A 23,099-nucleotide genomic window follows, 5' to 3' on the forward strand; every position below is an offset into this window, starting at 1 on the left:
GGCTGGCCGTGCTGTTTCTCTTCTGGCTCCAGCCTCTATCGTCGTCGTCGACGTCCAAGTTCCCACATCTCAACCCGCGCAAGCCGCTCGAGCTCACCGAGACGCGTCGCAAGCAGGAGTTTGTCATCAACTCGCGCGCCATGCTCGATGCCTGGTTTCGCGAGCACCCGAACCAGCCGGCCCGCGTCATCGGCGACGCCGGCGAGGTCATTGTGTTGCCGCCCCATCTGACCAACGAGATGCGCAACGACCCGCGCCTCAGCTTCGCCGGTTGGATTGTAAAGGTACCTGATCTTAATTAACTATCTATCTTAATTAACTATGTATTCTACATAACAGCGCTTGTCCATGCTCAAGATGGCTAATAATCGTCACTTTCGCTAATTATAACTAGAACTTCCACGCTCACCTCCCCGGCTTCGAGGGCTTCCGCGAGGGTAGCCGAGACTCGCAAATTGTCCAGGAGGTCATCATCAAAGACCTTACAAAGTATCTAAGTAAGCATTTAATGACATAATTATTTACTCCTCGCATACATAGTAGTGTCAACATGGGAGGTACTAATCAAGCTTCTTCTCACCCCTGAATAGACAAGGTCACCGAGCCGCTCTCTGAGGAGACCGCCCTGGCCGTGGACGAGTTGTACCCTGCAGACGACGATCAAGGTAATGCCATGGGGGCCTCTCTACCGCCAGCGACCGTCTCGTCATTGATTAACTGATTGCATCAACCGCCAGAATGGCACACGATCTCGCCGCGCGAGCGTTTCCTCCGCCTGATCGCCCGCGTCTCCTCCCGCGTGTTTCTGGGCGAGGAGATCTGCCGCGACGATGCCTGGCTCCGCGTCACGCGCGAGTACTCGATCGACGCCTTCGTCGCCGCCGACGAGCTGCGCATGTGGCCCGCCCCGCTCAGGGCCCTCGTGCACTGGTTCCTCCCCTCTTGCCGCCGCGCCCGCGCCGACGTCGCCGAGGCCCGCCGCATCATCAGCGCCGTGCTCGACAAGAGGCGCTTGCAGAGGCAGCGCGGCGAGAAGGTCGAGTACGAAGATGCCATCGAATGGTACGTCCGTCCCCGCCCCCTTCCCCCCTTTTTCTTTTAGTTCTATTCTCTTTTACTTTTCCCCTGTTTTATGTCTTTTTTTCTTTTCTTTTTCTCGTCTCTGCTCTCCTGCGGTTGCTCGATTCGTGCTTACGCGAGAGTCAACCATCCGGGAATGCACGGGGCGGAATAACAGGTTCGAACGCGAGGCCCGGGGAAGGGAATATGACCCGACCATCGCCCAGCTCACTCTGTCGATGGCCGCCATCCACACCACATCGGAGCTCGTGACCCAGGCATTGAGTGACATTGCTCAGCACCCCGACATCGTGGACGAGCTGCGTCACGAGATGGTCCAGGTCCTCCGCGACGGCGGGTGGAAGAAGACGTCGCTCTACAACATGAAACTGCTCGACAGCGTCCTCAAGGAGAGCCTGCGTCTGAAGCCGACCGGCATCAGTAAGTGGGAAACGAATCCTATTTCCATCACCCATCCCATTGTTCTTCCAAAACACATCACTTCCCCCTCTTCCCTCCCCCCACTTTTTTTTTTTTTTTTTTTCATAATTATTCTTCTTCTCGCCTTCGCCGGCGCTAATTAAATCACCAACTTGGTAATTACCAGTCAGCATGCGCCGCCTCGCGTCGGACAACATCCGCTTCTCGGACGGCACCTCGGTCCCCAAGGGCAGCATGCTGGCGGTGACGGCGCGGAAGAACTGGGACGCGGGCGTGTACGAGAAGCCGGAGGCGTGGGACGGCCGGCGGTTCCTGCGCATGCGCGAGACGCCCGGGCGCGAGCACGTCGCGCAGATGGTCAGCACGGGGCCCGACTACCTCTCCTTCGGCCACGGCCAGCACGCCTGCCCGGGCCGCTTCTTCGCCGCTAACGAGGCCAAGGTCATCCTGATCCACCTGCTGCTCAAGTACGACTGGCGCCTCGCGCCCGACTCGCCCCGGCCCCGGATCCGCCACTACGGCTGGAGTTTCCGCACCGATCCGACCACCACGATGCAGTACCGCCGCCGGAGGCCCGAGATCGACCTCTGAGTCGAGGATGGATGTCGCAAAAGTGAAAAGAAGAGAATAGGTGCTGATCACAGCACGGAAGGTAGTGCTGCAATCGGGGCAACCACAGCGGGGTGAGCGCTGTGGCAGGCACTGCTGGAACTCTAATTAGTATGAGCCTCAGAAGTGGTAAGGATGATGGTTGATTATTGTCGAGCGCCGGAGGCACTGGTAGAAGCTCTCTAAATAATTACGTGTTGAGCCCTGGTCCGCCATCGCTGGCGGTGGTTGGGCAATGTCTGGTCTCCGAGTGCCTGAATCCTGTAACAATAATTAGGCATGCTTGTTGGAGGGGGGAAAGTGGTGTTGGAGTCTAGAATCGGAAGTGACGAAGCTCCTGTTGCTGGCTAGGTGAGAGAATCACAATCTGTTTCCAAGCCTCTCGATCTCAAGTTTAGCAAGTTCCTCGAGAGAGGACAGCTCATATTCTCGAGCCAAGGCGTAATTAGACCCGGATGCTTGTCGTAAACTCCGCCCTTGCTCTTGGAGGCTCTTGGAGGAAAGACACTTGGTTTAATTTACACCATGGTCCCTTCCTTCTCACAGAAGCACGAGCAGCAACCCTCCCATCCTTGCCCGCCTTCTGAGAAGCGGGGAGCTCATTGCAATCGCGGCGCCGGACACGCACGTCCAAAAGAAGAACGAATTTCTGCTAGGACCGCTCGGAATGGCCCTCGAGGGAGCCAAAAACGGCTTGCTAGGCCTCTTATCTTACGCCGGACTTGACATACACAAAAAGGGATACTCTGTGGGATGTATTGAGGAAATACGAAAGCAACGTGAAGGAATCAAAAGTTCCCAATCCACCAAATCCTTGGCCGTTGCTTTTAAACTCGAGGAGCAACCCCGTCATATTGATCGAGTACTCGTGTGTAGCTGAGGATTCCATGCTCCATTGCAGCTATCAATGATAATGCAGGTTGTGGGCCCTGTCCACCAAGCTACGGTGGGTGAACACACCCACAAATCTTCCGTAGTATAGTGGTCAGTATGTGAGCTTGTCATCGGACCCCCAAGTCCTGACCTCGCTCGAGACCCGGGTTCAATTCCCGGCGGGAGAGACTCCACAAACATTTTTCGTTGGCACTGGATGGTGCCTCTTTTTGCTCCCAGAAGCGACTATTAGTAAATTGACTACGCATTACTTGCTTTCCTGCTGTTATTCAGCTTATGTTGAGTAAAAACAGAAATCCTATTAATAACGTTAATTACTCCCGATCTAAACGCTGACTACCAACCCGGTCCAGTGATGCTGGTGCCCTCCTCATCGCGGCCACGTCCCCGGATGTCAACCTGCTCGCCGTGAACATCAACAGCCCGTCCTCGTACTCGGCCCTCGCGGCGTCCGAGATTCTGGCCCGCTAATTATGGCAAAGGCCACGTCCCGATCGGCATCCCGCGCCCCCTGACGGATGCCACCCTTTTCGACGGCTGGTATTTTGCGCTGGGCGAGTACACCAGCAAGGTTGCTTACCACTTCTCTGGCGGCAGCCTGCCCTGGGGCCGTGCGGAAGACGCGTGGGATCCCGTGACGCTGTATCGAAAGGTTCTGGCCGAGGTGGACGACGGCAGCGTGACCATCGTGTCGATCGGGTTCCTGGACAACGTATATCTTTCGCCTCTTCCTTTTCCTTTCTCTCTCTCTCTTTTTCTCTCTCCTTTTTTTTATCTTCTTTCCTTCGGATTCCTTCTTTTCTCTGGTAGTTCTACCCGTTTCCCACTCACGCCCCACCACGATGACGGCTGATCATTAATCGCTTCTCATTAACGCAACCGCAACCAGCTCTCCGCTCTCCTCAACTCGTCAGCCGACGCCCATTCCCCGCTCCCCGGCCGCGACTTGTTGACCCGCAAGCTCGCCGAGCTCGTCGTCATGGGCGGCAGTTACCTTCCCTCTTCCTCCTCTTCCTCCTCCTCCTCTGCCGCCGCCGCCGCCGCCAACGATAGTATAATTAGGCAGCGGCGGTGGCAGCAGCGGTGGTGGTGGTGGTGGTAGCTGCAACTTTGCCGGCTCGGACCCGGCGCGGGCCGCGCACGTGGTCAACGACGACCCCTGTTGCCGCCGCCGCCGCCGCTGCTGCTGCTGATGAGGCGATGACGGCCGGGAAGAAAAGGGCGGACCCCGTGGGGATGGCGTACGTGTGGTACGGGTACGGGACGCGGCGGCCGTCGTGGGATCCGCTGGCGGCGGTGTACGCAATCCGGGGGCTGGTCGAGTTCCGCAACGCGTGGGGGCGCAACTGAGTGGGTTGCCGGGACGGGACGAACCGATGGGTCTGGGACGACGAGGTGAGGAACCAGTTCTTCCTACGGTTGAAAGTGCCGGACGAGAGGGTGGCCGAGGTGGTAGATGACCTGACTTTAAGGAGTGAGTCCGGGCCCGAGGCGGCAGCTGGACGCGGGAAGGTTAATTAATGGGGAGCGGGAGCGAAAGCCGGGGCGGGAAACTGGAGCTTGCAGTTCTCGTGGGCATGATGAAGGGGGGCTGTAATTAGGTTGCCAGAAATCAAAAACCAAAAAAATAATCATTTCCAGGCAATGTGTGTGGTGATAAAAATTACATATTTACAAAGTTTCAAAATCCTTCAGTGAAAAGAAGTGTTAAACAGCAGAATAAACTCGCTTCAAAACATCCCACCAACCCCAGATCTATGCAAAAAACCAGCCCAACAACCTCGACCCTGTCTAATGCACGACCTCAAATGCCGCCGCCGCCAACTCTCGATCCTCCCTATCATCAAGAAAATTGTCTTGGCGACTCCATGGAGTTTCTTATTTGAGGTGAATGTAGTTGAAGGTGCTCTTGTCGACGGTGCGGGTGCCATAGCCCTCGCGCTTGGCCCAGTTGTACTCCTCGATGGTGACCTTGTTGCCATTGACGGCCGTGACCCAGGCGACGTGGCCGTACCGGCCGGCGTTGGTCTGAGCAATAGCGCCGGGCTTGGGAGTCTTGTCGACCTTGACGCCGGTGCGCTTGGCAGCATCGTCCCAAGTGTTGGCATTGCCCCAGTTGACACCCTTGTACATGTTGTGGAACTTGATGCCCAGGCGCTCGTTGATGCGCCACGCCACGAAGGAGGTGCACTCTGTTACATGACAAGCTTGTTAGTCGGCCACACATCCACCGAGATGTGGGGGGAGAGGGGAGAGAGGCAGAAACGTACGGCACTTGTAGTATCTCCAGGGGTCGACGCCGCCGCAATTGTTCTTGTAGGGGTAGTCGTTCTTGACGGGGCCGGGAAGCTTGGTGGAACCGCCGCCACCGCCACCGGTAGCAGGGCACTTGCTGGTCACAAAGCCGTTCTTGCCGGTCTTGACGTAGTAGTCGGCGACGTAGCAGCCATCCTGGGTCTTATCCCAGATGTTGTTGCCGTTGACCGAGGTGCCAGTGGTCTGGCAGCTGATCTTTACATCGAAACCCTTCTTGTAGGTCTTCTTGACGGCGTAGCTGGTGCCGGGGCCGGAGCGGCAGCTAAGGCCGCCGTTGGCGGTGACGGGATAGGCGCTGGTGACCGTGACGGCCACGGCCTCGAAGAGGGCAGCGAAGAGGGCGAACTTCATGGTGAAGGAGTTTTGCCGAAGGTGGAAGAGAAGAAGAAGAAGAAAGAAGAGAGGAAAGTGTTGAAGTGGTGATGCTCGAAGGAAGCGAGTGTGCTGAGGGTGTCCGAGTGAATGACTTTCGAGCTTGACGATCGACGAGATTGTCGACTTCTTTATACTTGTTGAACTGTCAAAAACGAGAGACTTATTTTGAGAGTTTGAATTTGCAACGAACGGAACGCGCAGTCGCTGCCCGAGAACTGGTGAATGCCCAGCCCTGCTCTTGCCGGTACTCGTTCCATTGCGCGGTATAGTCCGGTGTGTATGTGTGCAGAATGTACCGGAAGAGGCAGTAAGATGGCGAACACAGCTGCCCCCTGTGATTTGCAGGAAGCGCAGGCGGGAGATTGCAGCTCATGGCACCCTTGCGCATACCATCTGTCAGGAACGGGCAGATTTGTCCGATCGATGACACTCAACGGCACTGAGAGCGAGTGGGCTGCATGGAGAAACCCCTAGTCCCATCCAGGAAAGGAAGCCCCAATGCAACCCTGGGGTATGGAACAGGCCCCAACAACAGTCCCGGCAATCTTAATTTAGGTGCTTGCTTATCATGCCCGCGAGACCTGCTATGTATGGTAAGGACATCGTCATGTTCGTTCCAGAAACACGTGTTCAGCTCACGCCCGACTCAATTGACTGAGAAGCTCGTTGATTCGAGCACAGACGCAAAGCGTGGAGTCGTCTTGAGTTAGTGTGGAAAATAAGCATGATTTCTAGTGGAGCCCCAGCTTCGCGGCGCAGCGAGTTCACCAAACATAGTATGTACAGTACACTAACTACAAACCAAGATCAAAAAATCACCAACCACACTCGAGCCGCTCATGAAAGACCTCGCTGCAACACTCAGGTACTACACCTCATGCGAGACAACCAAAGTTTCCCTTAGGAGATACTCACATCAGTAACTGCGCATGTGTAGAATCCTTAGTGGTTCCCCGGCGCCCGAAGTGCCGCCTGTGTTGACCACGTTGAGTCGCGGTTTGTTGACCGTGGGAAGATGAACGCCTTGTCTCACTCACCAGATAGTTGCCTGACATCCCGCACTGGCTTCCGAACCTCGTTTCCACGCGAGTTAAGGCTCGATATTAATGTATGCCACCTCTTTTTCCTCCACCCCCCCAGAACGCGCTCTTGGATTTGCCTTGGGCCACTTTATCAACACTATTGCATCGATGCAGCTAGGCAAGAGCTACATCGGTCGCTGCCGCCAAGAACTCTTCCTGTTTCCTGAAACAACACGAATAAGGTGCTGCTTCTGAGATGATCCCTATGCCAGCGTCGAGCCATCGGTCTAAGCAGATCCAGAACCCAACGACAAGAACGACGAAGACGTACTAGAGTAATGTAGTAAGCTAAAACGCTAGGATCGGGGTCTCTGCAGCAATGTCGTCCGAACTTAAGTCGAGCTTATTCTGGAAGCACGCAACGGTGGAGCAACCGACCAGGGTTTTAGCAAGATCAGGCAACGTTCAGGGTAGCATAGTGTACACTAGGGCCCGTTTACGTGGAGTACAAGGGGAGTCCGGTATCTAATTTGGGCAGGAGAACGAGGCTTGTAGAGCGCCGTGACCTGCCTGATTGGTCAGAATCCAAGCCATATCCATCCCATAGGGCTATTTCAGGATTGTGGACCCGCCGATTGGGGAGCATGAATCTGGCCGATCTCTAACCGGTTCCTTCCGCTGCAGCACGCACCACCCCGAATTGGGGAATTCCTGGGTTCGTTGAGAGGCTGAGAGGGCAGCTGCAAGTCGTGAGTGGCTTGCCCAAGAACCGAAGATCTATAGCAGGCTCGCTTCTCTTCGGCCAAGTCCTCTCTACCGAGGCATGCGACCCTCCAAGTGTCGATCAACGTTCCACTCATGCGTCAACATGCCATTGTCCGCTAACCCAGCGGGAGTAAGCCCGCCCCGCAATCGATCCTGAGAATAGATCTCGCATGTAAACCAGGAACAACTTCAGGCCGTCGACCCGGGCCCGACTTGTCCTAAACCAATGCCGGCCAGGAAAAGAGGGTACCCACCACAAGTCCTCCAGAAACAGCATCGTGAACTTTGAGGTAAGACGGCACGATCGACGCCCCATACTTCTCAATCTCGGGGAGACCAACGGCGAGGGCATCGTGTATATAGACGGCGTCGCTGTCCGACGAAATCACACCCATTCTCGCTCAACACCAACAACTTCCTCTCATTCCAGACTTTTCCTATCATATTCGACTTCAGCTGAATATTTCTAATTAGCTCCATTCTCCTCCGTCCTCTTCGAATAGTCAACAACACCATCTTCGTTTTCCAATTCTTACTAATTACCGGCAAAATGAAGTTCTACATCCTCGCCGCTCTCGCCTCTATCCTGGCCCCTGCCGCCGCCTACCCCGTCACCGCCAACGGCGGCCTTAGCTGCCGCTCCGGCCCCGGCACCAGCTACGCCGTCAAGAAGACCTACAAGAAGGGTTTCGATATCAAGATTAGCTGCCAGACTACGGGTACCTCGGTGAATGGCTACAACATCTGGGATAAGACCCAGGATGGCTGCTACGTCTCCGACTACTACGTCAAGACCGGCAAGAGCGGCTTCGTCACCACGAAGTGCGGCTCCAGCGGCGGCGGCGGCTCGACCTGCGCTGCTCCCAAGTCGAACTCGGCGACCGTTGACCTGATCGCCAAGTCTGAGGGCTTCCGCTCCAAGATCTGTACGTCGATCCACCGTTTTCTCTCGTCGAGATTAATCACTCGTGTGATCATCTGGCTGACTTGTTTCTTTCCGAAAAGACACCGATGCTACCGGCCACGCTACGGTCGGCTACGGCCACATGTGCACCAAGCCCAAGTGCGCCGAAGTCAAGTACAAGATCCCGCTCTCCACGGCTGACGGCAAGAAGCTGCTGGCCGAAGACATGAGGGTAAGCACCTCCCCCTAATAATAGTCCCCTCTCACCGTCCATCACGAGAAGCGAGATCAATTTGGGACAATGAAAAGTGCTGACCAAACCCACTTCCTCCCCGGTGAACAGAAATTCGAGAAGTGCATCACCAACATGCTCAACAGCAAGGCGGTCCTCAACTACAACCAGTTCGGTGCCCTCGTCAGCTGGTCCTTCAACGTCGGCTGCGGCGCCGCCCAGAGCTCCCAGCTCATCAAGCGTCTCAACAAGGGCGAGAACGTCAACAAGGTCCTCAGCGAGGAGCTCCCCAAGTGGGTCCACGGCGGCGGCAAGGTCCTGCCCGGCCTCGTCACTCGCCGCAAGAACGAGGTCGCCCTGGCCAAGAAGTCCGGCTCCAGCAAGGCCCTGCCCGTCAAGTGCTAAGCGGTCATCGGTGCCCTGGCGCCTGGGGGAGGTTTCCAAATCTGCTGTTTTACAAGGGGGTTGGTTCATTAAAAAACGCTGGCGCGGTGGTTTTGTGGTTGAACGGCTTTGATAGACAGTCGAAGCGTCATCATCTTTTTGGTTTCACATTTTGTATACACCTTTTTTTTGACAGGGTTTTGAGTGCCATGAGAATGTGCTCTGTCTCTTTTCTTCAAAATGCATAATTACCAAATTAGAACTTTTGTTTTCTGATCTTACTTGGACTTCCTTCCGATTTCCTCCATAACGTCTGGTAGTATGACCGACAGGCAATTTCCCCCGAAAAGGATCCCACGGCCTCCTGTGCAGTGCACCACGCCAGGGTTTGCAAACTCGTCTTACCAGAGTTCCGGAGTGTAGACCACCCGAGCCGAGCCCTCGTGCCTTGCAGACTTTTCGGACATTTATCCCCCCATCCCTACCCTTGTCCCTGCCGTCGTTTTTCGCTGACAAGACCTACACTACTCCGTAGTCTAGTCCCAGCCATCACGCATGACATGACACTTTCGTATGCAGCGCAACCTTGCTCACTCGCTTCCAGAGGCCTACCTTCTCTTGATTCTGGCCTAGGTCAGGAACCGGTATTAATCGTTCTGCTCTTTGAGATTATCCGCATTTTTTTTTTTGGGGGGGGGGAGGGGGTTTAGGAAAGGAGAGAGATACCCGAGGAGTGCAAAACATGCAGAGTACCTTAATTTCCTGGTGTGGCTTTGCCGCACAGATACAAGGTGACGCTCTAAAATAGGTCACGGCCAAATAATCGTGCCGAAGCAGGCTCTCGTTACGGAAGCTCGAGAAAAGACGGATCCATGCTAAGAAAGACAGGAGGATTGCCATCAGAAAAAGTGCAAAATTTCAATTAGCAACTCAAATGCCTTGGACACAATAACTCCTGTCTGTCTCGGCAACTATCCGCAGCTCTCGTGCCGCCTCGTGGCTGGAAGGTTACGCCTCAGATGGCAGCCGCGGTTTTCCGTTGCACAAGAGTGCTTTGATCACAATGTGAGCAGATTTATTGTTGTATCTCAGCCCCTTTTTTTTTGTTCAATAATAATTATTTAATCCCGGGTATCCCAATCCTATCTTTTTGATAACCAATCTATGGACTTTTCTCCTCGGTCTCCGTCACGCCGTTCCCAGCCGGCTTTCCAGAATTGATCGTCTGCTTCAACGGTGGCAGCAAGCTCTTGGCAGTATGCCGGGCCTGCTGGGCTAGCACCGCGTCCATCAGCACAAGGGCCGCCATGGCCTCGACGATGGGGACCGCCCTTGGCACGACGCAAGGATCATGCCGTCCCTTGGCCGCCAGAACACCCTCAGATAAGCCGTCGTACGTCGCGGTCGTTTGGGCCTGACCGATGGTGGCAGGCGGCTTGAAGGCGACCCGGAAGTAAATGGGCGCGCCGTTGGAGATACCTCCCTGGATGCCGCCCGAGTAGTTGGTCTTGGTCGTCAACTTGGGCCGCGCGAAGCCCGACTTGGCGGCGCCGCTCTCGGCCACGCTGGGCGGGAGCTCCACATTGGTCGCCGGGATGAAAGGATCGTTGTGCGTCGAGCCGGGAATCTCGCAACCACCGAATCCCGACCCGATCTCGAAGCCCTTGGTGGCTGGGATGCTGAGCATGGCGTGTGCCAGTTTCGCTTCGAGCTTGTCGAAGCAGGGCTCGCCCAGCCCGCTTGGTGCGTTGCGGATGACGCAGGTGACCGTCCCGCCGATGCTGTCTTCGCGCTTCTTGAATTCGGCGATGGTCTCCTCCATCTTGCGGGAGACGGCCTCGTCGGGGCAGCGAACTGGGAGGAAGCTGTCGACCGTCTTGCGGTCGACCGTCTGCAGGAGCGCGAGAAAGTTCGGATTCGTGCTCGGGCTGGGGTGTTCAGCAGTTGGGGGGAACAGATGGACGTTGCCGACGGAGCTGGTAAAGGCCACGATCTCGACGCCGTAGGCCAACCTCAGATACTTCTCGGCGATGGCGCCGGCTGCAACACGGCCAATGGTCTCGCGCGCGCTGCTCCTGCCACCGCCGCTGCTCGCCTTGACACCATACTTCTCGAGGTAGGTCCAGTCGGCATGGCTAGGTCGCGGGTAGATATCCATGGTTTGGTTGCCGTAGTCTGAGTGCGCTCGTCAGCGATGAGTCACGATACGTCGGGAAATCCTTTGGGTTTACCCTTAGGCCGTTGGTCCTCGTTCAGCACCATCATACCGATTGGCGTCCCAAGGGTGACACCAAACTCGGTTCCGCTCTGGATCAACACCCTATCCTTCTCGTTGCGCGGGGTCGTGATGGCGCTCTGTCCCGGCCGACGGCGTGTCATCTGGGGCTGGATATCGTCCTCGGTGAGCTCCATGCCAGGCGGGCATCCGTCGACGATGCAGCCGACCGAGCGGCAGTGCGACTCGCCATAGCTGTAGTGGTCAACGTCAGCGGGCGCCTCGGCCAAGATGGTGTGTGGCGTACGTGGTGACCCGGAAGAATTCGCCAAACGTCGACATGATGGGAGGGGGCTTGAGATATATGAATGGCGGGAAAACTTTGAGTTGAGCACACGCGGCCGAATGTTTGCCGCCTTTTCAACGTCCGAATAGGCGGGTTATTTCGTGATTATTTCGTGATATTTAACAAGAGGATTATGGCTGGTGACTCGGCGGAGAGTGGGCTGGAACTCCGCCAACGCTGTCAAAAAATCTCGGAGTCGCACTGGAAAAGTTCATACCCGGGACCCCTCCATCCGCCGCCATCGGACCCCGCTGACCAGATGATTGTGGGACGATGGGCACTACCCGATTGGTAAGGCTTGGCAAGATGGGATATGTGGGGCCGATGATAGTTACTCCCGCTGTTCCGCTGCAACTGCACCTTGTTCAAAATTGCAAAAGCTCTGACCCAAAAAAAAAAAGTTCGGACATTCCAAAAGATTTTGGAGAAGTTTCATCAACGAGGGGGAATTCAGCGACCAGTGCAATAAGACAGGATTTGGTAAAGATGGAATTGACACCCCACTAGCTCCCCACCACTCGAATTTAATCCCCAATGCCTCTCCAATCTCGACCGGGTGCCATCACCCGGCGTTTCTCACTCTCTCTTCGCTCACTTCACTTCTCGTCCAAACAGGCTTCACCCACTCAAACACGGCCTTACACCCAGAACCTCTCCCGCCCTCTCCAGATCTACCGCTCCAGTTCCACAGACCCATACCTCAACCTCTCCATTGAACATCACCTCCTGCAGCGGTCCCACCCCGACTCCACCATCCTCTTTCTCTACACCAACCGCCCCAGTGTCGTCATCGGCCGCAACCAGAACCCCTGGCTCGAGGTCAACTTGCACGCCCTGCGGGAAGGCCTCCCGTCATTCGCATCGCCATCATCTCCTCTTTCCTCCCCCTCTTCTTCTGCACCATCACCACCGCCGCCACCACGACCACCATCCGGGACAGAAGTAAAGCGAGAGAAAGGAGACACAGCAGACAGCAGAAACAATGACGCCACCAGCTCCAGCCTCCCTATCTCGCTGGTCCGCCGCCGCTCCGGAGGCGGTACCGTCTTCCACGACGCCGGCAACACCAACTACTCGGTCATCTGCCCGCCGGCGGCCTTCGACCGCGACAAGCACGCCGAGATGGTGGTGCGCGCGCTCGCGGCCGGCTGCGGCGTCAGGGGCGTCCGGGTGAACGGGCGGCACGACATTGTCATCGACGTCGGCGGCCACGACGACAGCGGAGGCGACGGTGCGCAGGGGGGCCCCCGCACGTTCAAGGTGTCCGGGTCGGCGTACAAGCTCACGCGCACCCGCTCGCTGCACCACGGGACGTGTCTGCTACGGTCCGAGAACCTGGCGAGGGTCTCGGCGCTGCTGCGCTCGCCCGCGGAGGGGTTCATCAAGGCCAGGGGGGTGGAGAGCGTGAGGAGCCCGATCCGGAACGTCGGGGTCGGCAGGGACGAGTTTGTGGAGGCGGTCGTGGCGGAGTTCAGGAGGATGTACGGGGACGGCGCGGGGGAGGAGGTGGTCATCGGGGAAGAGGAGGCGCTGGCGAACGACGAGGTCGTCAAGGGCTTGCGGGAGCTGACGTCGCCGGACTGGATCTTTGGGCAGACGCCCCTGTTCACCTTCTCGACGCATCCGACCGAGGATGATCCCCGGGAACGGCCCGAGTGGAACCGAGCGCTGCCACGGGGCGTAAGTGCGGCCCTCCTCCCTTCGAGACCCGGTATGGCAGGGAACTTACTGAAGCGGCCCAGTTCCGAGCACGTTTCACCGTCCACCACGGCGAGATTCGGTCGGCAAACGTGGCCGGCCTCAAGTATGCCGACGTTATTGATGAGGCGAGCCAAGACGCCATCCTGGGCAAGGCTCTTGTCCACCAACGCTTGCATTACGTTGAAGACTGGCGAAAGACGCTCGGGGAAGCCAGCCAAATACCTGTCGATGTCGACGACGTTGGAGACTTCCTGAATCACATGTTCGGCATCCGAACACCCACCTCTAAGGGCGGCGGTGGTCCTGTCGCTCAGGCAGTTGTGCAGACGATATCGGGCACGGCCATTGGCAAGTTCCTTCTCAGCAGAGCCCATTGATCTATGATTAAACAGCTCCCCCTTCCCCCTCTCTTCCGACCACCCCATCAACCGAGACAGATAGACATCTCTGAGATACTTTGTAATACCACAGCAAGACACCCCACGGCGCAAGGCTTACTCCACGTTAGGCGCGCTCATGACTCCCCTGCCAAACCATTCCGACACGGTCTTGAAGCGGTCCTCGCTCCTCTCCAGATCGTCCTTGAACAGTTCGTGCCGCTCCGCGTTCTCCTCCTGGCTCTTCTTGAGCGCCCGGATCGTGGCGTTGTCGCGCGCGCAGATGGGGCACTCCTCGCCGTCGGCGTTGGCCCCGCTGGCGCCGCCGCCGCCGCCGCCGCCGCGTAGGCAGCGCTGGTGGAACGAGTGCTTGCACAGGAAGTGCACCGCGGGCAGCTCCAGCGCGGCCGTGCATTGCGCGCACCGCGTCGCCTGGAACACGGCCGGCTTGGAGCCCAAGTCGGCGATCTCGGCGCGGCGCATCTCCGTCTCGGCGCGGAACTGCGCGGCGAGCCGCCTGTTCTCGGCGATCTCCTTGCGCTCCTGCTCGATCCGCTTGGAGAGGTACGGCTTCAGCAGGCCCATGCTGGCCACGCCGTTCTTGGCCAGCGTCTGCACCACCTGGAGCGGAGCCATCAGGCCGTCCCTGTCGATGCGCTCGAGGATGGAGGCGACCTCGTCCTGCCCGGCTTCTTCGAGGATGCGCGGGTCCGAGGTGAGGTAGGAGAGCGCCGCCGGGTAGAGCTGGGGCTCTTCCGGGCCGTACTTGCGGAGCGCCTTGATCGCGCCGCGTGTGTCTTTGGCCGAGGTGTAGGAGCGGAAGATGTCAAACAGGAGGCCGGACTGTTCCTTGACGAGGGTCGTGCCGTCGCGGAAGCCGGAGAGGTGGGAGAGGAGGAGGACGTTGGAATTCTCGATGGGCGGTTTCGGAGCGGCGCCGGCGCCGGCGCCTTGTGGTTTGTTATTGATCAGTGCCTTGGCCCGCTGTTCCCACTCTTCGCGATACTGGTCGTCGCCCTTCTTTTCGTTGGATTTGTGCAGATACATCTCGAAGAGCGTCGTAGAGAGGTCCGACCGGTCCGCTTCGGAGAGACTGCCCTCGTTGAGACATGCCTCGAGGAAAACAATGAACTCGTCGGGGTGGTCTATGAAAGAGGAGAAGGCTGTACGGGGCCGCGGCGGAGTGTACTTTGGCGCGGTTGCTGCTGGGTTAACAGAAAGGTCGCCAACTGTTGCGTTAGCGTTGGACTGTTGTGCCGATACCGCCGCCGTGTTCATGTATGGCAACGGCAATAGGTTGCTGAGGTTCTGCACAGCGTTTGCAGCCCCGACGACAAAACCGCCATTGCCGGTAGGTTGGGCGTCGGGCTCCGGAAGGTCTACCTTGGGGGTGAACCGCCCAGTGTAGTAGTCGATAAATAACTGCGTCGCGTCTTTGGGGCAGTTTTCGATGAGGACGCGGGCGTACTTTTTGAGGCAAGAGTATGCCTTGGTCCGTTAGCAAAAGGCATTCGTGACCGTTGGGGATATACTCACTGTTTCTGGATCCAGGTGCCAGATATAGTCAAGGGCTTCATCGTATGCCTTAGAGTCTTCGATCAGGATGTCAACAACCAAGTCATGCTCTTGGTGCTTCTTGGCCAAATAGGCTGCTTGCTCATCATAACCGCCCTGCCGGCACATGGAGATAGCCGTGTCCAGGTCGAATTTAAGGTCTCCCGGAGTCTTGATGAACTTCTCCAGCTTGTCGATATCCTTGAGCTTGGCATAGCAGTTCAGCAAGAGTGTCGTATGGTCCGATGTGGCCTTGTGGTGTTCATGCAGCTCCTCCAAATACTCAATGAGGTTGTGTATCCTCTGCGTGTCCAAAAACTTCCTGATGACCTGCGATGGTTCCGTGCTGTCGATCGCCTTGATATACTGGGTCATGGCGTTGTCGTAGTCGCCTTTGTGGTAGAGGTAATCGCCGTACTTGCGGTAGATGACGTTTTGCTGCTGCCCATCCATCCCACTTTTCTGGGCGAGCTCAACAGCAAGCGTATAGAGATTGCGCTGGTACATCATCTCGAGGCGCTGCTGGAGCGGCTTTTCGCGGTAGCGAAAGACCTAGTGTTGTTAGCTCTTCCGCTGTCCCGGAGCTTGTGACCAAGAACTAACCTTGCCGTCCTGTGTGAGCATGTACAAATCACCCCACAGCTGGAAGATGTGCTTGACGTCAGACAGCACCGTCTCAGTGTGGGCGATGATCCTAAGGTCCGGGTGTATCAGTGTGAAGGTGTAGATGCTGTCTGCCGTCGCCCCCCAGAACCGCCGCCGGATCGCGTCCGTCTCACCTGCGGGAGTGGGAGGGGAGACCAAGGCGATGTAGTCTCGATACACCGAGACCAGCTTCTTTGGCGTCTCATACGCGGTTGGTGGGCCCCTGCCGTCGAGTGTGTAATAGTAGACTGCATCCTCTCTTGCAACAACGATGCTCCCGGTCTTCTTGTCCACAGCCATACAGCCGACACCACACCCTGTATCCTCCACCGTCTTCGGCGGCTGCCCATGACCGCGGCCGGAGATGACTAGCTTCAGGATGCGCGACGTGGTTGCGACAAACAGCGTCGTCAACCCCCCTTCGACATGCAACTCCACGCCGGTAATAGGCTCGTCCGACTCGTGGACGATACGCTGTTTGGTGCCAAGGTCGTGGATCAAGTCGCCACGAATCACAGTGACGGCGCCGCTGGCGAACCCAACCGCGACCTGTGTCAGGTCTTCGGTGGCCGCAAAGGCCGATATCTTGCAACCCAGTCAGCCCAAGACTTCTTCCCCCTTCTGTTCGACCCTGAACAGGCCGCCGCACCGCGGGTGAGACGTACCGGGAAAGGCTTCTTCCCATTATTGATCGCGACCGTGCTCAGGCACGTCGGGATACCCGTCTTCTTGACCGGCTTATCGAGCGCCCAGACTTTCAGCACAGGTTGATGTTCACCACCGCCTTCCTAGCACCAAAAATTAGCTCGCCACAATTAAATCACCACCACCACCTTCAAACCAGCCATATCTCTCCGATCCGGGAAGAGAACGTGATAAAGACGTACCGCAACGGTAACCAACAGGCTCGTCCCCTCCACCTGCCGCATGTGCGTGATGCTCATCCCGCCCGCCGCCCCGCCATCGCCCGCCCCGCCGAGGCCCCCCGAAGCCGCCGCATCATACGCGCGGAAGCTGCGCACGACCTTCCAGCTGGGCCCGACGATGCGCACGGTGCCGTCGTAGCTGCCTAGGAAGAGACTGTCGGATCCCGAGCAGACGGCCGAGATCTCGTTGTTCTCGAAGAGGGAGCGAGTGTTGACGGAATCGCTCGAGTCGCTGGGCAGGGTAATTTGCGTCGCGTCAAAGAAGTCGAAGGACCTCCACTACAATGGGGATTAAGGGCAAAAAGAGGGTTGGGTTAGCTTGCTTTGTGTGGTTTGGCGGGGTAGACTTTGGATTGAAAAGCGGGGGAAGGGCGGGATAGTGGTGCTGAGATTGGAAATGAGGGACGAACTGTTAGCGCCATGGTCGCATCTTTGTCGCCGGATTGGCGGTTGTTGGTCGGCTGCTGCGAGCTGGTTTATGGGTGGTGTCGCGATGTTCGAGTGTGGAGTGTGGTCGCTGCCTCGCGGAGTTGAGTGACGAACGTTGGGAACCTTGCTGGTTGGAGCTCGAGCTCCCCTGTTAGCTAGCGGCTGGTCCGTGCAGGCGGTCCAGGTATGTACGGAACTGTACAGATTACAATACATACATACACTGTATGTAGAGGATCCGCACATACCCTAACCCTTTCCCCCTAGACTCCGGCCCCCCCCCTTTTTGAATCTGTGTCCTGGAATGACACTCACTTACAACTAGGAGCCTCGTCAGAGACTTGGCAATGGTCTTCAATTCACAGATCTTCATCTTCATTTCCAGGGTATCTAGTATCAATTGGAAGACTCAAGCGTCCATTTCCTTTTCAACTGCCGAGCTTTGTTTCCACCTCTTCAACGCCTTTAACAGATCTCCCCCTCCTGGCTCCGCACTACTACTCTGCCCGGATGTGCCTTCTCGACCAAGACGAACTAGCGGGACCATCGAAGGCCGCCCATGAGCACACTGAAATGGAAAGGCACAAGCTGCGAGTTGCCCAACAAGGTCTGAACACTGCTCCGGTGTCAGCTGGTCGTTGAACATGATCGCGCCTGCTAACAATTAGTTACCATTCTCAGATGCGATTCACAAGGGGAGGACTTACTCCGACAGGCCTTCGAGTTGATTAAATCCAACAAACCCTGAGGGCAGTCGTGGAATCTTGCAACCCAGTCGTCTCTTCCAACGACAAGCGGCCGAGCGGACCCGCGGCTGCCTGAGCCGTGAAGCTCCCAGATCTCTTTTCGGAGCAAGTCGACCACAAGACGAGGCTCGACGCAGCACCTTTCTGAGACACTGGATGGTAAGCTCCGGACCACAACTGTCATACTTTCCTCGGGCGACACTCCAGGTTCCACTTGGTAAACAATACCCCAGTGCGTGAACCAGTCCCTGAACCGAGCGAGGAGATATCCTTCCTGCCCCGGAAGCTCAAACCGAAGTGGCTTGTCCAGATTCTGTGTATGTGCTACTAGCCTGCTGCTGTTGGCCGAATCAGGAATGAAGTAGGCCTTTAGCAGGCGTTCGACTTTGCATCTCTCGTCTGCGGCATGCTGGTCGATGAGGATAAGCATGCGGTCTGCCTCAGGACCAGGACTAGTCGAGGATATTTTGGCCAAGATGAACTTCCGATCAACCTGTGCCACGACCTCTGCTTCCCGAAGAGACGTCTTCGTGATTCTTCCCTCCAGCGACTCCAACATGGTTCCATTCAGAGACTCTACGCTGAGGTCTCCAAGGTCCCGCGAGTCTCGGGTTCCGCCCTTGTAATTGCAGTAGGCTGTTTCATGTTCTCCTAGAAGCCGGGGAATTCGATGTTCTACTGGCTGAAAGACGGTAGTAGGATCAGTGAGTCCGGGAGATCCCCATGTTTGAAGTCGGGAATCGCTTTTGGCGTTCTCCCTGAGCGCCGGCTGGAGCTTAGTCTTCTTGCCAGGGGTGTCGCGGCGAGTTGTCACGGCGAATCCTGTGCGAGGGTCGATCAATGACCTGATTAAGGTTGTAGGGTCAACCCAAACAACAGCGTCTCTGGCAGTTCCCGACTGTGTCCCCGTTTGAACGTCAGATGACGGTTTACGTGACAAGGCTTCCCCTGCCGCTTGAGATTCATCGTCCGTGTCCTCAAACGGCTTCCGTAAAACGGCTCCGGAGTGACTGAACAGAGGCTCTTCTGATTTTGTAGCTGTTCTCGGAACGCCCGAGCAAGCGATTTCTCGCTGAGAGGCCAGGGTAGAAACGTCCATTTTCTTGGTACCGTGGTCTCTTGGCACAGTCGATTTTGTTTTAGACCACGAGGCAAAAGGGGAGGATATCGATTGTCTCTCGGAGCTCTGGCCTCTCAGGCGCTGTGGTGCGTTGCGTTCGCGTGCGCCACTCCCTGGGCCGGATCGCTGGCTCACGGGAACTGCTTCGCCAGCGGATGGTTTGCTTTTCGACCGTCTGAGACGCTGAATGGCAGTAATAGGCTTTGGCCGAAAGTGATGCCTCTTTAGAAACTCGTACGCCATTACCTGGAGGAGATCCGAAATCACTGCCACGTTTTGATGCGTCGCGTCAAGGTACTCGCCGAAGTCGACAGCGCTTGCTTCTGCACCCAGAATTATCTGGAGGCAGAACATGGGCCACCTGTCAACACCTCTCCTTGACTTTAGCTCCTTGTTAGTGAAGCCCTCGGGCTTTGATGGGCGCCCATCTTCGTCGAGAGCCGCCTCTTCAATCATGCCAAAACCCGAGTCTTCAAAGACACGGTTGATATCATCGTAGAGGAGAGTTGACCGATGTTCGTTCAGTAACGGGTGGACCCCGATAGCGATGAACTGCACTCGCTTCGTAGCGACTGGCTGGAGACTCACGCATCCTCTCACGGAGATTCCGGAAGCGGTGGCCCCAATCGGCACCCAAAATTTCAGATTCTCCTTGTCCACTAGCGAAGCGGCTGCGAGGAGCGTTGATGCCCTAGTGACGGTGAGAGGCGCAACGATTGGATTACTCTCGCTGCCATCCATCACTCCTGATCCCCGAAGAGACACTGTTCGGCGAGCGCACTGGTCTTGAACGGATACCGTCACCTCCCCTGGCCAGGGAAGAAGAAGAGCGACGACACTGACTATCAGGCGGTCAAATTCTCTCGAAGTTCCCGCTCGTCCCACTTCGATGGCTCTCTGTCTAACTCGGACTGGCATAGAACCAAATAGATCACGGACACTGACACGAGTTCCGCTCGCAAAGGCCAAGACCCGCTGCTCTGGCGGGGCGGGAAGATTGCGAGTGAGCACCCTAGAGTTGTGTATGGTCAAGGAGTTATGTGTCCGGTACGCGTGGTGGTGCGAGCTGATGGTAAGCAACGACAGCGCCGCGAGAGAGGCTAGAAATTCGCCATGCTTTCCATGACAGTCAGGTCGAGGGGGGTATTTGGAGGTGTCTACGATTGTCAATTACCATCGGTCCGCGGCACGCTATTCAGGATGCACTCACGATGAAGCTTGCCTAAACCCCCATCCTCCCGAAAGTTGGCCGGCTCGATACCAGTTCCATTGTCCTCAACGGAGCAGTTGCCACGGCTGTAGTCGACGGAAATGATGATCTTGGATGCTCCTGCATCGAGTGCATTCTGAAGGAGACCGTACACTACGGCGTTCAGCGAGGTAATGACTGCTGAGGATTTGATCTGCGCAGCAACGTCCCCGGGGAGTTGCTGGATTGACATGTCGCTTCAAGGCGTAACATGTCGGTAGTTCAGCTACGCTGCGTTGGCTCGTGATGTGTGAAGCTGCTGTGGATTTGCAGCCAAGAGCGTTTCACCGCCTGCCTGTGGCAAATCCAAGGTCGCCAAGAAAGAACATCAAAGCAAAAGACAACGCTGGAAGAAAAGGCCAAAGAATGAGCGGCTGGATAACGTTAGTTGCCTGCCGTCGCCAGACTATGGTAGCGTCAGCAAACCCCTTCAGCGGTCTTACCAGAGGACTACGTAATTATCACTAGGGTAGGTAGGTTGAACGATACCGGGGAGCGTTGAAGTCGGCGCTCAGCTAGTGGGTCTCATCTTTTCAACGTTTTCTTCCAGGAATGGAATGGTAACCCACATAACTTGGTGGCACGTGAAAGTGGCCCGTTTAACTCCGTACAGTTGCTGGCTGTTTGGTAGTTGCTGTACAAGTATGTACGGACGTACGGATTACACTTAGCGCCCTGGTTGCTTGGCGCTTCCTTCCAGGTCGCCACGACCCTGCACCTCACACTTGGCGGCTCGCAGGTGAACCCCATCGAGCACTAAATGCCCGATCCTTGAAACGTAGGTGCAATGAAGCATCATTCTTTCGTCCCCATTGTTCCCCCAGTTCATGAAATAACGGACTTTGATTGTCCTTCTGCTCCGAACGGCCCTTGACTTACCGAGCCCAACTGCAACAACACAGCTTGGGACCTGTTCCTAACCGAATCGCCAACGAAGCAAAGACGCAATTGCCTGTTTCCGTCTGTCCTCCCCTATAATAAATAAGCCCAGTTGGTCGCGTCGAGCCCGAACCTCGGCCGTTACTCAAACTCCCCATCGCGCCAACGCACGAACTAGATACTTCCTCCTGGTTGCCATACAACTACCTAGCCGCCTTTACTTTCGACTTCTTGGGGAGCGCAGAATTCCCCACCCCCGCGCGAATTCATGGCAATGGCCGAAACTGCAAGCCGACCGCATGGTACTTAATTGCCCCTACCCCAACATTTCGCTCCACAACCCTGGCGCACTTTGTCGTGCCGCTTCGCTTCCTAGTTCCATTCTCCTCCATGGTCGATTTAGGGCCCCCGACTTGTCCGCTCCCGTGTCCTCGAATCCTCGTCACGTCTTCCTCGCTCGGGAAACGGAGCTGACTCCATGACAGACCAGTCAGGTCGGCTGGGCCGCCGACGGCCCTTCTCTGCGCTGATGAAGAAACTGGCGAATCTGAAAGCTACCTCGTCGGGCGACGGAGGCCGTCTCTCGGGCTCAAAACGAAACGGTGCCAAGAAACCTCAGAACAATCCCTACCCACAGTCCGGCCGCATCGCCGTCGGCATCTCTCCGCGCCCCAGTCATTACTCTGTATCCTCGGGACCCAGCCGGCGGTTAACGAGCGTATCGTCTCTCGACGGATCCGACTCTGTAAGGTCGGACAGCGACGACCAACCGCCCCCGACGACGGGGGCCCGCTCCATGGCACCCACAGTCTCGATGGAACATGAGACAGTTCGCTCAATACTCGCCCCCTCCCATGGGGACTCGTCCCTCGCGGGCACCAGCCGAACCGCAAATGGCAGAAGAGGCGGAGACAGCACCTTCTCCTCTCCCGCGCCCTCGGTCAGGTCGCTCACCACCACCCTCACCACAATACAAACGATCGCGCCCAACCCCGGCGGGACCAACAACCAAGCAACCACGAACCATCACTCGCACAGCTCCAACTCCCAAGTCATTCATTTCAACCAACCCTTCCCATCCACCTCCCCAGCCTCCGCGATCCCGGCCCACCTAGCAACCACCACTTACGCGAGCGCAACCGCCAACAACCTGCTCACGGACAACGCGTCCATCCTGACGCTCGCCTCCTCGTCCAAGCGCCGCCGCCGACGCTCCTTTGACACCGACGCCTCCGTTCGCGCACTCGCTCCCTCTTCCCTCTGGGGCGGCAGCCGCGAATCCCTGCCTCTCAGCGTCCTCTCGGCGACCATGGACGGCGCGGCGGCGGCGGCGGCGGCGGCAGCGGCAGCAGCCGGCAACGGGCCACCCACCCCGGGCCTCCACCGGGGTGCAAGCAGCGGTGTGATGGGAGGCGGCGCTAACGAGAGGACGAGTATCTACTCGGCGACAGGGATCCTGGGCACTGCGGCCAGCGAGAGGAATAGCTTGTATGCGAAGCCGGGTCTTGGTACCGGAAACGGAGGCGTCGGCGGCGGGGATGCAGCCAGCGTGAGAAGCGGCTTGATGGGGCATGGACGGGCAGACAGCGTCGCGGGGAGTGTCGGCGGAGGCTTGGCTGCGCCGGCGGCGGGGACAGGTTCGTTGGCTAGTCCGCGGGAGGGGCTGGGAGAGGAGAAGGGAGAGGGGAAGCGGGATACGGTCTAAGGAAGAAAGGTTAGGATTTGGGTTACGGATGAGTTCATGACGGGATAGGGATATGGTGGGATTTGTTACGGGCTTTGCGTTTTCGGGTCGTCGGTGGCGTTTTACGAATCATGGGATAACCAGGGCCACGTCCGGATGGCTATGGAATGAAGTTTCGAGTCAAGAATAACAACTACAATCAGCACGCGCAAGCTTCGAATATGTCC

At 57.0% G+C, this 23,099-nt stretch overlaps 9 protein-coding genes and 1 non-coding gene across 10 annotated transcripts; 6 read left to right on the forward strand and 4 right to left on the reverse strand.

Annotated features, from left to right (window-relative positions):
• Positions 1 to 140: 140 nt before the first annotated feature.
• On the forward strand, positions 141 to 2,091 carry P884DRAFT_275370 (cytochrome P450; the record flags this gene model as incomplete). Its single annotated transcript, XM_069442834.1, has 6 exons — positions 141 to 284; positions 395 to 497; positions 591 to 665; positions 738 to 1,062; positions 1,238 to 1,500; positions 1,667 to 2,091. The coding sequence occupies 6 exons, from the start codon at positions 141 to 143 to the stop codon at positions 2,089 to 2,091; spliced, it is 1,335 nt and encodes a 444-aa protein (XP_069299935.1).
• Positions 2,092 to 3,076: 985 nt separating this feature from the next.
• On the forward strand, positions 3,077 to 3,170 carry P884DRAFT_t33. Its single transcript has one exon. It is a non-coding gene; the product is annotated as a tRNA-Asp (tRNA).
• A 188-nt stretch (positions 3,171 to 3,358) lies between these two features.
• Positions 3,359 to 4,353, forward strand: P884DRAFT_297375 (uncharacterized protein; the record flags this gene model as incomplete). The annotated part of the gene is made up of 4 exons (XM_069444513.1): positions 3,359 to 3,386; positions 3,486 to 3,715; positions 3,893 to 4,055; positions 4,106 to 4,353. 4 exons carry the CDS (start codon positions 3,359 to 3,361, stop codon positions 4,351 to 4,353), a joined length of 669 nt encoding a protein of 222 aa, XP_069299936.1.
• Positions 4,354 to 4,881: 528 nt separating this feature from the next.
• Positions 4,882 to 5,670, reverse strand: P884DRAFT_267437 (uncharacterized protein; the record flags this gene model as incomplete). The annotated part of the gene is made up of 2 exons (XM_069442111.1): positions 4,882 to 5,195; positions 5,274 to 5,670. The coding sequence occupies 2 exons, from the start codon at positions 5,668 to 5,670 to the stop codon at positions 4,882 to 4,884; spliced, it is 711 nt and encodes a 236-aa protein (XP_069299937.1).
• A 2,255-nt stretch (positions 5,671 to 7,925) lies between these two features.
• Positions 7,926 to 9,326, forward strand: P884DRAFT_92982 (glycoside hydrolase family 24 protein). Its single transcript, XM_069446181.1, has 3 exons — positions 7,926 to 8,407; positions 8,487 to 8,617; positions 8,729 to 9,326. The coding sequence occupies exons 1-3, from the start codon at positions 8,032 to 8,034 to the stop codon at positions 9,020 to 9,022; spliced, it is 801 nt and encodes a 266-aa protein (XP_069299938.1). The 5' UTR covers positions 7,926 to 8,031; the 3' UTR covers positions 9,023 to 9,326.
• A 599-nt stretch (positions 9,327 to 9,925) lies between these two features.
• Positions 9,926 to 11,558, reverse strand: P884DRAFT_282974 (chorismate synthase; the record flags this gene model as incomplete). The annotated part of the gene is made up of 3 exons (XM_069443628.1): positions 9,926 to 11,176; positions 11,233 to 11,471; positions 11,524 to 11,558. 3 exons carry the CDS (start codon positions 11,556 to 11,558, stop codon positions 10,164 to 10,166), a joined length of 1,287 nt encoding a protein of 428 aa, XP_069299939.1. The 3' UTR covers positions 9,926 to 10,163.
• A 432-nt stretch (positions 11,559 to 11,990) lies between these two features.
• On the forward strand, positions 11,991 to 13,727 carry P884DRAFT_327603 (uncharacterized protein). The gene is made up of 2 exons (XM_069445556.1): positions 11,991 to 13,242; positions 13,305 to 13,727. Exons 1-2 carry the CDS (start codon positions 12,097 to 12,099, stop codon positions 13,638 to 13,640), a joined length of 1,482 nt encoding a protein of 493 aa, XP_069299940.1. The 5' UTR covers positions 11,991 to 12,096; the 3' UTR covers positions 13,641 to 13,727.
• A 30-nt stretch (positions 13,728 to 13,757) lies between these two features.
• Positions 13,758 to 17,287, reverse strand: P884DRAFT_318410 (uncharacterized protein; the record flags this gene model as incomplete). The annotated part of the gene is made up of 6 exons (XM_069445338.1): positions 17,176 to 17,287; positions 16,727 to 17,044; positions 16,505 to 16,627; positions 15,798 to 16,424; positions 15,177 to 15,746; positions 13,758 to 15,128 (listed from the first exon to the last, which is right to left on the reverse strand). Exons 1-6 carry the CDS (start codon positions 17,185 to 17,187, stop codon positions 13,758 to 13,760), a joined length of 3,021 nt encoding a protein of 1,006 aa, XP_069299941.1. The 5' UTR covers positions 17,188 to 17,287.
• Positions 17,288 to 17,546: 259 nt separating this feature from the next.
• On the reverse strand, positions 17,547 to 20,757 carry P884DRAFT_255962 (uncharacterized protein). Its single transcript, XM_069441029.1, has 3 exons — positions 20,271 to 20,757; positions 17,902 to 20,217; positions 17,547 to 17,848 (listed from the first exon to the last, which is right to left on the reverse strand). The coding sequence occupies exons 1-3, from the start codon at positions 20,500 to 20,502 to the stop codon at positions 17,604 to 17,606; spliced, it is 2,793 nt and encodes a 930-aa protein (XP_069299942.1). The 5' UTR covers positions 20,503 to 20,757; the 3' UTR covers positions 17,547 to 17,603.
• A 909-nt stretch (positions 20,758 to 21,666) lies between these two features.
• P884DRAFT_275377 (uncharacterized protein) lies at positions 21,667 to 22,893 on the forward strand (the record flags this gene model as incomplete). Its single annotated transcript, XM_069442835.1, has 1 exon — positions 21,667 to 22,893. One exon carries the CDS (start codon positions 21,667 to 21,669, stop codon positions 22,891 to 22,893), a length of 1,227 nt encoding a protein of 408 aa, XP_069299943.1.
• Positions 22,894 to 23,099: the final 206 nt, after the last annotated feature.

Source organism: Thermothelomyces heterothallicus (genome assembly GCF_042370625.1).
Source record: "Thermothelomyces heterothallicus CBS 202.75 unplaced genomic scaffold P884_scaffold_4, whole genome shotgun sequence".
NCBI classification, from domain to species: domain Eukaryota; kingdom Fungi; phylum Ascomycota; class Sordariomycetes; order Sordariales; family Chaetomiaceae; genus Thermothelomyces; species Thermothelomyces heterothallicus.

What these genes read in the sequence shown, in the direction of transcription:
- P884DRAFT_92982 (XM_069446181.1), top strand. Translation starts at nt 8,032, where the DNA reads ATGAAGTTCTACATCCTCGCCGCTCTCGCCTCTATCCTGGCCCCTGCC. An exon ending in GGGCTTCCGCTCCAAGATCT is followed by an intron (nt 8,408 to 8,486) that starts GTACGTCGATCC and finishes CTTTCCGAAAAG; the next exon opens with ACACCGATGCTACCGGCCAC. An exon ending in TGCTGGCCGAAGACATGAGG is followed by an intron (nt 8,618 to 8,728) that starts GTAAGCACCTCC and finishes CCCGGTGAACAG; the next exon opens with AAATTCGAGAAGTGCATCAC.
- P884DRAFT_327603 (XM_069445556.1), top strand. Translation starts at nt 12,097, where the DNA reads ATGCCTCTCCAATCTCGACCGGGTGCCATCACCCGGCGTTTCTCACTC. An exon ending in ACCGAGCGCTGCCACGGGGC is followed by an intron (nt 13,243 to 13,304) that starts GTAAGTGCGGCC and finishes GAAGCGGCCCAG; the next exon opens with TTCCGAGCACGTTTCACCGT.
- P884DRAFT_255962 (XM_069441029.1), bottom strand. Translation starts at nt 20,502, where the DNA reads ATGTCAATCCAGCAACTCCCCGGGGACGTTGCTGCGCAGATCAAATCC. An exon ending in GGGTTTAGGCAAGCTTCATC is followed by an intron (nt 20,218 to 20,270) that starts GTGAGTGCATCC and finishes TGACAATCGTAG; the next exon opens with ACACCTCCAAATACCCCCCT. An exon ending in CAACTCGAAGGCCTGTCGGA is followed by an intron (nt 17,849 to 17,901) that starts GTAAGTCCTCCC and finishes AATTGTTAGCAG; the next exon opens with GCGCGATCATGTTCAACGAC.